General features: G+C 54.9%; 1 protein-coding gene across 2 annotated transcripts in view; it reads left to right on the forward strand.

Annotated features, from left to right (window-relative positions):
- Positions 1 to 10,732, forward strand: part of Elk3 (ETS transcription factor ELK3) — a 53,946-nt gene that overhangs the window by 29,196 nt on the left and 14,018 nt on the right. For both annotated transcript variants that reach the window (XM_010629166.3, XM_010629165.3), the window contains exon 3: positions 9,325 to 10,104. In XM_010629166.3, the coding sequence (XP_010627468.1) occupies positions 9,325 to 10,104 (780 nt within the window). The remainder of the gene's footprint in view (positions 1 to 9,324; positions 10,105 to 10,732) is intronic.

Genomic DNA, 10,732 nt, shown 5'->3' on the forward strand with positions numbered 1-10,732 from the left:
TTGCTAAGGAACCGAGAGGCGCGGAGCCCGGGGAGCACCGGCGTCGGCCCTGTCGCTGCTGATGAGGGCGCGTCGGTGCTGCCAGAGCTCCCGCGGCCCTGCCAAATCCACTTGCGTCAGGCTGTTGCCCCAGCCCACACCGAGTCCGCCGTGCCAGCTCCGGCGTGCCTGTTCTGGGCTTCTCACTGCGGGGAAGAGCAGGGGTGGTGTAGACAAGCTGACAGAAACCCTGGCGTTCCCATCCTACCACCCACCAGCCACCAGCCACCAGCTGCTCTCTGTGGGCCTCTGCCCACCTCCTGCCAGCGCCGCTCCTGCCCGGATGGGTGACGCCAGGAGGAAGCCGCAAGTGGCCCGAGCATTCTGTTCGAAGTCAAGCACCGCGCCTTCGCTCACCTCCGGGCCCCCGTTGTGCCTGTGCTGGGGTCAGGAAGCTGAGGTGGGGAGACTGAGGCAGAGAGGTGGAAGGCGAGCCGCAGCGCAGGGCTCTTGTGTCCCTCCCGCTGCTGATCGCCCACCGAGGGCAGGCAGAAGGAAGAGGGGGCCCCCCTGGTATTTGATCACCAGGACGGTGGAAAGGGTTCTCTGATCTGGCTGAGGACAGGATGTGCATTTCTGGAGGCCCAGAATGCGATCACGCTGCAGAAAATGCTTCCTCAGCAAAGCTGGTCGGTGCTGCCCTGCTCCTGCGTGCGCCCCTCGCAGCTCCCTGCGCTCCCAGAAAGACCCCAACCCCTTTCCTGATCTGGCCCCCGCCCATAGCCTGGAGCCCACCCGGCCTCTCCTCGCAGCTCTGGCGGTTCCCTGGCTGCACCCCTCTCTCCGGGGGCTGAGACTGCTGCCAGCCATCCCTGCCCGGTGTCCAGTGTCCCAGCCTGGATGAGGCTGAATAACAGGGTGGGTGAGTGAGGGACGGAAGACACCTTCTCCAGGCAGGGACAGAAGGAATTCTGCCACCTGGAATTCCCAGCCTAAGTTTTTGTTGTTTTTTAATTTGGGATAAAATTTGCACGTGCAAGGCAGGCAGGGGCACCACTGAGCTAAATCCCCAGCCCTGTCAGCCTAGGAAAGGGCCCAAGAAACCTTCCTACCTGCTCTGCCTCTTCTTGGCTAAAGCAGGACCCTCCAAGAAGGGATGATTTTGATTTTTCTTTTTTCCTTTTTGGGTGTGGTACTGAGTACTGAACTCAGAGCTGTACCGCCAAGCTTCATCTCCAGTCTGGGAGGTGATTTTTAAGGAAATCGGTGGCAAAGCTGGGCTGAAAACCATCCCAGACTCCCGAGGCCCCGGACTTCCCCAGGCCGCCCGGAACACAGAGCAAAGTCCTGTAGCACCTCCCTTCCCTGGCAAGGGACACAGGGAAGACTTGCACTGGGGGAGCAGTTTTAGGTTTTATTTTATTGACTTCAGATGTGGCAGGGAGACAGACTCATCCAGCAAAAAGCAGGAGCAAGCCAGGAAGGGCAGGGTGGGAGCGCCTCTCGCGTCCAGTCCGGGTGCCAGGGTCCCCCCAGGCCAGCAGGTTGCTCTGCTCTGTCGAGCACCCTTGGGTGCCATGAAGCTGAGGCAGCCCAGGCCCAGGCGGGCAGATTTGATGAGGCAGTTCACCCTGCAGTTTACCACAGCCAGAAAATCACCAACCAGCCCACAAAGAAAACCTCCCCTGCCGGGAGGCGGCCAATTCAGAGACGAGTTGGAGCCCTTTCCTGGCAGCTGTTATTCTTAGAAGTTTGAAGCGGAGAGCGCGTGGGTGTGTGCCAGTGTACGCATTCCACGCTGAAGCTTTGGCCAGATGGCTGGGGTCCCCCGGGTCTGACACGTAGGACCTGTGACAGCGGCAGGAGTGGCAGGAGGGTAGAGCGAGGCTCCCCAAATCTGTGTGCGGGGTAGAGATGACTGTGGAAGGGAGGGTACCGGCAGCAGACTGGGGGCGCTCAGCATTCTGGAAGCCAGAAGTCCCAAGGCAAGGTGTCAGCGGGGCCCCATGCTTCAGGGGACACCCCGCCTTGCCCATCCCAGCTCAGGTGGCTTCTGGCCATCGGTGGCGTCCCTTGGTTGGCTCCCATCCTCCACTCCCCTCGCCACCTCATCAGTTTAGCCAACTTAGTGCCTGCCCAGAAAGCCAGGGTGTTTCCATTTCAACACCCTTAATCAATTAACACCTGCAAAGACCCTGCTTCTTCTAAACAAGGTTGCAGTCTGGGGTTCTGGGTGGATATGAATTTGGGGTACAGCTCACTCTGGGGAAGGCTGTCCTGGTCAGTTGCAGCTCAGGTCAAAAAGCCAAGTGTGGTGGTGCAGGCTTATAATTTCAGCATTTGGGAGGCTGAGGCAGGAGAATCGCTGTGAATTCAAGACAAGCTTGGTTATACAGTGAGTTCAAGGGCAGCTTGAACTGGACAGCTAGACCCTGTCTCAAAAATCAAAACAAAAAGGCAGGAGCTCAAGTCGATGGCAAAAAAGGGATCTTTTCTTATGCTGCTCCTCAGGGTCACATGTGAGCAGGCTGTGCCCCAGGCACGCTTGCACCCAAGCCCCTTGAGCTGGGTGACAGCTCATGGTCCTCTCCGTTTCGGATGGCACAGATGCAGAGCCAAGGGATGCTGCAGGGGCAGAAGCCAGGGTCGCCCATCTCATGCTGCAGAGAACCGCACATCTGCCAGGGCACAGCGGCTGCTCGTCCTTGGGTTATGGGTCCCATTCAAAGCCCTGACATTCAGGATCCTTCAGAAGGACACTACCGCAGGAGGTGTTTTTATGCTTGTTTTAGGAGAGGGTAAACAGGCTCTCAGTAACTTTCAGTAGCTTTCCCGAGGTCACAGTAAGTTCAGAGGCTGGGATTCAAACCCACATCTGTCCAAGCCAGTATTGGCTGTAGGTCCAGCCCCTAAGGGCTCTGGGTCTTGCTCTTGTGTGAGCCGCTGCTCTGCTCAGAGGAGGAGGTTGGGCAGGGCGGACCAACCTCCTGTTGTTTTCCAAGGGAGGTCGGCCTCCTGTGTCCTTCCGGTCTGCGGGGTGGGGTGGACGAGACACGGGTGTGCCTCAAAGCAGGGGCAGATGGTTCTATTTGTGGACAACACAAAGCCCTTGTGGAAGCTAAGGCTCTTCCTCATGAGGAGCTGAAACAGCTGTCCCTAAGCAAGGCCCTGGCTTCCTTAGTATGGAGCCACTTAGCCCCGCTGCTGCCCCCCAAGGCTGGGATTGTTGTCAGCAGCAGCCTGTGGGCCAAGTGCAGCTTTCCTGGAAGTGGGTGCTGTGGCAGAACAGAAATGGCTCCGGGCTCGGCTCTGGAGACAGCTGGACTGGGTTAAGCCCTACAGGCTGTGTGACCTTGGGCTACCTTAACTGGACAAGTAACTCGTGTTAAATACTCTTTTTTAAGAGGCAAAATGCAGCTAAGAAAAAGGAAACAGCAGCATCATGGCTCAGTTTTATCACATAGCTTTCAAGATTAATTTTCTGTCCCCCCTTTTATTTAAACCTACATGTACCTGTATAGAAAAATTTTTCATTAAAATAACAGGACATCTTGTGCGTGCAGTCCTTTTGGTCATGGGACATGGCGACACCATCCTGTCCCCCACAGTAGCGGCGTGGTATTCCAGTGTCTGGCTGTCCCAGAACTGAACCTCCATGGTGACGGTGGAGAATCACAGGAGCGGTGCCTTGGACCCGCCCGTCCTCAGGATGGGATGCTGCGCACTTGTCACAGGCTGCTTCTGCACGAGCAGCGTGTCCTGAGTCCCCTGAAGCTCTGCGGCTGTCCCCTGTTGCTCCTCCCCACCGGCTCCTTCCCTGAGGTTCAGCGCATCCACGCTAAAGACGAATGTGCCCCTGAGCCCACTACCCCGTGTGTCTGCTGGCTCCCCCAACCGGGGCCTCGGTGGGCCTCAATCCATCCACACTGACTGCTTAACACCAGATTCCGCGGCTGGTCCCTGAGGGCCTGCTCTCCTCCCTGATCCTGGGATCAGTTGGGTTGTGTGAGCTTTTCTTCACGGGGGTCATCAAGTGCTGGCCACCGTGCTAGGCCTCTAAGCCTCGAGTCTGTTTCTTGTCTGAATCCAACTCAATAAAACATGGTGTTTCTCCCGCTTGGCTGAATACCCAAAGCAGATGTGGCTGCCGTGGGGCTGGGGATCGCGTTACCAGACTTAAGGACAAAGCCAGGGGGATACGCACAGCCCTTTTCCAGGGCTGGTATTGTATTGTTAAATTGTCTTTGCGGCCCACAGAGGCCGTGGTTGTCTTCCTTTTGCTTAATGGGAGTATAAGCATAAAAGGCTGATTGGAAGAGCCGGTATGTGTGTTACAGGTCTCCTGTATGGATGCAGCCCACGTTCTGACACCAGCCGCGGGCAGCCAGGTCAGTCCCCATTTTACAGATGAGGAAACAGAGGCACCTGGCTAGTGCGATGGGCGCGGCCTTTGACCTTTACCCCAGCAACAGCCTCAGTGATGGTGTCCAGTGTGTGTCCATTAGCAAGGTCCCCCTGCACTGCCTCCCTACCCAGTCCCGCTGCCAGTGTGAGTTAGGAAAGCCGCACCACTGTTCCCACCTGTTGACTGCGCTCCGGACCTCTCTCGCTTTTGAGAATGGGGCGGAGGCCTGCACCTCTGGGGAGTTCAGAACAGCAGAGCATCGGGAAAGCCAGAGCAGAGCCCTGGGGGACCCCCCTGCAGGTCTGGCTCCTCTGGGGAGGAGATGGGGAGTGGACAGGAAGTGTGGGTGCACAGAGCCAGACGCGTGGCCTGACATCAAGTCGACTGGCACAGATGGACAGGCACAGGCGGGGGCACTCGCGGAGCCGGGGACGGCGAGCTTCCGGGAGGTGCGAGGCTGCGAAGATGCGGATGGCGTCTCCAGTGACTGCGAGAGCTCAAGCTGAAAATGCCAGCAAAAAGCATGTGTGGGTCTCACTGACACACGGAGCTCCGCCAGCCTGGCGATCAGCCTTCTGCTTCTTCCGGGGGCCCCGGCGTCCCGCGTGTTAGTTAGACTCAAGCATTCAGGAAACGTTTAGTTAAGTTGTTTTAGTGTCATCTTGACATCATGTAATTAGGATGAGGTCGTCAGTTCAATTCCACAAGCGTCTCTTCATTACCTAGGTCTGTATAAACTTTTCAAAAAATTAGAAAACTTAATAGAAACGTTTCTTTATGTACTGCAACTTTGCATGGGAAGCATTTGGGGAGAAAAAAGAAACTGTGTCAGTCCTGAACATGTGCAGATTTTTATTCCTTGTCACTACTCCATAAATGCAGTAGAACTTTTTTTTGGTAACATTTATACTGTCTAAGTTACCCTAAGGAATCTGAAAATGTTTTAAAGTGTAAGGGAGGTTTGTAAATACCATGCCACCTTACGATACAAGGGATGTGAGTGGGTTGGGGTGGTGGATTGGGATTGTTACACAGGGTCCTTTTTCCTTTCACAGACAGGCAGTGGAGTGGATTGTGTGTGTGTGTGTGTGTGTGTGTGTGTGTGTGCACATGCTCACTGACACCCATGGACACACCTGTTCCTACAGGAGCACCTGTAACCCATTAGAGCAGCAGACAGCACTGTAGGAAATGGAAATAGATGTCTTCTGTCCTTTGGGGTGAAGTAGCTGTGGGATCCCCTCCTGGGAGGCGAGTGGGGAAGGCCTGCTTGGCCCCAGGCTGCCGTACGCCTGTCCCCGTGGGTCAGCTGTGCCCCAGGCTCCTGTGCTGTGAGTGACAACGCGGGTGTGATGACCATGGCGTTCATCCCGGAACCCCCGCCTCCTTTTCCGGAGGGCTCTGGTGGGTCCCATCCTTGCTGACTGTGGCTGAGCTGGGAAACTGGGTGGTGAGGAGCACACATTCCGCGGAGATGACGAGGAGGCGAGGCCGGTCCCACGAGCGTGAGGGAGGCAGATGTGTGCAACTCTGTCTCTGTCAAACCACACTGAGAGTCACTGTGCTCTGCTGGACAGGGACCAGCGTTTGTTAGGTTACTAGGCAACTGGAAACAACAAACACTTGGGGTGGAAAGGGTGAAAAACGGACTTTCTAAATATCCTTGTCACTCCCCTTAGAGCCCTCCCCACCTGAGGGCTCTGCGCTGGCTCCTGTCACCCTCCATCGTGGCCAGGGGCTGAGGGGCCCGGGTGCCACCTGGCTGCCCTCAGTGCAGGGCTTTCACCACCACTTCCTCCTTTTGGCCAGCTCAGGTGTCACAGCCCACACTTGCACTGAGACCTCTGGGGTGCCAGACCAGGCCCATCCCCGTGTCTCCTTTGTGTCTGCACAGGAAGAGTAGGAGCCCTTGACAGCACTCAGTAGCCAGTTGCAGAAAGTGCCCACTGTCGGCAAATATGTAAGAGTCTTTGAAGGGTGTGTGTGTGTGTGTGTGTGAGTGTGTGTGTTACTGGGGACTGAACCCAGGGAGCACTGAGTACATCTGCGGCCCGTTTTATTTCATAACTTTATTTTTATTTTCATTTTGAGGCAGGGTCTTGCCAAGTTCTCTGGGCTTCAATTCACGAGCTTCCGGCCTCACTTGCCTGAGTAGCTGCATCACAGGCGTGTGCTGCCACTTATGCAGTTCACACCACGCAATCCACCTATTTAAAATACACAGTTCCGTGGCTGTGATTATATTCAGACTCAGCATCCGTCCCCACAGTTGATTTTAGAACATTTTCGTTACCTGAAAAAGAAACCCCTGTGCCTTTTCAGCCGCCCGCACCTCCAGGCTCCTCTGTCCTTCTCGGCCTTAGATAACAATAATCTGCTTTCTGATTTGTGGATTTTGCTTCTCTGGACATTTCGTATAAACAGAATCATATAATGTGCGGCCTTTGTGATTTCGTATCTGGCTTCTTTCACTGAGCACGAATGCTAGGTGCATCCACGCCTCCTTCCTTCTCCATGGCTAACATTCCTTGCACACACCACGCCCGGGAAGCCATTTGTCAGGGGTAGACACGTGCTGGATGTTCCTTCTGTTCTTTTTCACCTCTTAAGGTCCAGAAGCTCTATCTGATTGCCTTTCCATTCCTGACCATTATTTAAGGAGGAGGGACATTTTTTTAAAATCACATTTATCACAGCCCTAAATTATTTCGGGTTCTGTTCAGGAATATAATCCTCCCTCCTCAGACATTATGTTCTGAGCCTGTAAGAAAATTAAAGTTGTTTTTTTTAAAAATTAGTTTATAAGACTTGCCAAAAGAAATAATTCGAACTGTCCAGTTTCTCTTTTCCTTTCTCCTAATTATTTAGGCTTTAAAAAGTTCACTCAATTTAGATGGGGATTCCAACTGGCTGAGGGAAAAAAAAATAAAAGTTTTCCCTCAGGAAGGGAAATACTATGAGAGAAAGACAGAAATACCCTAGAATTTTAGCAGGGGAAGCATTTGCACTCTGCGCCAGCATACTTCATAACAGGATCTGATTCCAGGTCATGGGGGCCCAATGACAGCCATATTTAATCTTTCCCTGCTGGGAGATGATTTTCCCTGGCACATACTCTGCCCAGGCCTGGTGCTGCACCTGGCAGAGACGCTGTCAAACAGGCCCAGGTGGATCTTTTCAGTTTCCTAAATTTCCCTGAAGATTTACCAGTGTGGGTGTGGGATTGAGGTCAGCTAGAGAAATGGGATTCGGTGGGGGGAGTTGCAGGCCCAAGCCCCAAAATGGCAGCCACTGCAACTCCAGCTTGGAACCTAATCTCATGTGTCCCTCAGTTTGGGCTCATGCTGGGCAAGGTTTCTCTGGGACTATCAGGACTGGGATTTCCTGTCAAATGGGGACTTTGTGTGTCCCTCCCTTAGATACCTGGCCCCAAGGAATTCCTTCTGGAAAATCCCAGTGACGTGCTCAGTGTTCCCTCCCCTCCTGCCATCCAAGAGGCAAACCAGAATGCCATGATGTAACGAGTTTGTGCGTAGGGTGGGCTAGCATGCTTATATTTAGAGCCACAACATGGTCACCAATTTAAATTTGATGACATTTCTTTGATGTCGTCCCTCCACGTTTGTGTGGAGGTGTGAGAAGTCTCGGGCTTCAGAGCCAGTCACTCTTGGCAGTTCCTGGGCACATTTCCCCTACCTCAGCTTGGCACGTTTGGAGGTGGAAGGAGGAAACTTCTGCCCCCCAGGAGGTGGGTGTTGGGGACCCTATGAGGCGGCATGCTTGATTCAGAAAGGCACTTGAGAGGAGCTGCTTCTGAAGTCTTCGTCCCCAAAAGATTTTGCTTTTCCCTCATTCATACCCAGCCTTCAGCAGGAACAGTTTACGAGCTGTTCAGAGTCTTGTCCCCATAGGACTGCAAAGGTGTGTACAAGGGGGAAGCCGTCTTTGCCACCCTCCTGCACCTGGGGCCTGCACATCATCAGCCACAGGGTGTGGCAGTCGCAGGCAACTGAGAGACACACACAGACTCTGGTTTGTTCTGCAGGGAATTAATGTATCAGCTGAGTAACCCTCAAGCTCGGTGTGCCCTTTCACTGAAAATCCCCAGTTCCAAAGCACTGTGGAAACCTTTGCAATGATTTTTGTGGTTCCTTTGCATCTCTAACGTTTGCGGATGGGGGCCTAAACTGAGCAGCCAGAAGGAGACACTAGCTACTTAGAATACTACAGGGATGCTGTAAATATCCAAGTAGACAATCTCTCTTCCGGCAACTTTCTCGGCACAAAATGAAAAAGGCAAACATGGAGACATGACGTAAGCAAACGAGGTGGCACTGGCAACGGTGACTTAACGTTTCTGTAGCTCTTGTGCTCTCCTCGCATCTTATTCTCTGTTCTCCTAACTCCCAGAGGTAGGAGAGACAACACTGGAATGCAGCCCAGGAAGGAACACTGCAGAGAGTGCAGCTGGGTGTATTCGCCTACTGGGTGACTGTATGGTTTATTTAAGTGCTCTAAAACCATCTCACTTTTTTGTTTGTTTGCTTGCTTGCTTTTGCAGTGCTGGGGATCAAATCCAGGGCCTTGGGCACATTAAGCAATTGCTGTACCACTGAGCCACATCCCTGGCCCTCTTACTTTTAAAAATAGAAATAACAATGTCCTCCTCCTAGGCTTGCTGTACAGATACCTAAAGTAAGATAAGAAAAATCCCAGTCACAGGGTTAGGGCCGGCTGCACTGCGTTATCAGGAATACCAGTCCTCGCTGGGCGGAGGGGAGACCACAAAAGGCCATCGGTCTACCGGGGGCCGCGCCCCTAGTGCCCGGCAGGGCCCAGTGCGTCCGGTCCTGCAGCCTCCTGTGCCCCTGGGGCCAGACTGGGGACGCAGGAGGGTGTGCGGGCGCTCACACCTTCAGTGTCTCCTTTTGTATCTGCAGAACATCATCAAGAAGGTGATTGGGCAGAAGTTTGTGTACAAGTTCGTCTCCTTCCCCGAGATCCTGAAGATGGACCCGCACACGGTGGAGATCAGCCGGGAGAGCCTTCTGCTGCAGGACAGCGACTGTAAGGCGGCCCCTGACAAGCACGGCTTGTCCGCCCTCAAGAGCGCCGGCCGCAACGAGTACCTGCACTCGGGTCTCTACTCGGCCTTCACCATTAACTCCCTGCAGAGCCCCCCGGAGGCCTTCAAGGCCATCAAGACGGAGAAGCTGGAGGAGCCCCTCGAAGACAGCCCCCCGGTGGACGAGGTCCGGACTGTGATCAGGTTTGTGGCCAATAAAAGCAGCAAGCACGTCACCAGGCCCGTGGTGTCCCTGCCTTCCGCCTCGGACGCCGCCGCGGCCTCCGCCTTCCTGGCCTCGTCCGTCTCAGCCAAGATCTCCTCTCTAATGCTGCCGGACGTCGCCAGCGTTTCTTCCGCCTCGCCCTCCTCCTCTCGGTCCCCTTCCCTGTCCCCCCACTCGCCCCTCCCTTCTGAGCACAGAAGCCTCTTCCTGGAGGCCACCGGCCAAGACTCGGATTCCCTGGAGCCCTTGAACCTGTCGTCGGGCTCCAAGACCAAGTCTCCGTCTCTTCCCCCCAAAGGCAAAAAACCCAAAGGCTTGGAAATCTCCGCACCCCCGCTGGTGCTCTCCGGCGCCGACCTCGGCTCCATCGCCCTCAACAGCCCGGCGCTCCCCTCGGGCTCCCTCACGCCCGCCTTCTTCACCGCGCAGGTAAGAGCCGTGGCCGTGGCCGCCAAAGCCGCCTCCTCCTGTCCTTCCAGGGATAACCCTCGTGGACACAGGTCCCAAGGACCCTTTGTAAGCAGCAGAGGAAGTGCCTTTCCATCGCAGGGCAGTGGTGGGGCATCCTGGGCTGCCAGGCGGGCTTCTGAGGCCACCTACGATGGGATGTGCACACCAGCCTGCCGGGCAGACCCGACTGAGTTCCCAGGCCAAGTTCCCAGGGAAATTCACACTCCGGGAGGCCCTGGGCCTTAGGAGTTTGCCATACCTCCCTGGGGTACTTGGTGTAGCCGCTTGTTTTCTGTTAGCGGGAAATAGATGTTCACAGACGCCATTATTGGTCTTGGTAGCGTGGAGCTGTCGCCTTGGTCTGTGATCGGGGACGGAGGGCCACACCAGGGTGACGGAAGAAGTCCAGGTGCACATCCCCTGGGAGAGGAGAGAAAACTTGCATAGTGCGGAAGTGGGTTTTGGTTGTTGTTTGTTTTTAACTCCAGCAGGAGGCAGTCTTTTCCTTGAAGTAAAAACATGTAGCACTCAGAGAGGCTGAGGCAGGAGGATCAGAAGCTAGAACCCAGCCTAGCTCACTTAGGGATGTAGTGAGACCCCCATCTCC

This window comes from Fukomys damarensis, unplaced genomic scaffold (assembly GCF_012274545.1).
Source record: "Fukomys damarensis isolate Sample0158 unplaced genomic scaffold, DMR_v1.0_HiC HiC_scaffold_15, whole genome shotgun sequence".
Classification (NCBI taxonomy): domain Eukaryota; kingdom Metazoa; phylum Chordata; class Mammalia; order Rodentia; family Bathyergidae; genus Fukomys; species Fukomys damarensis.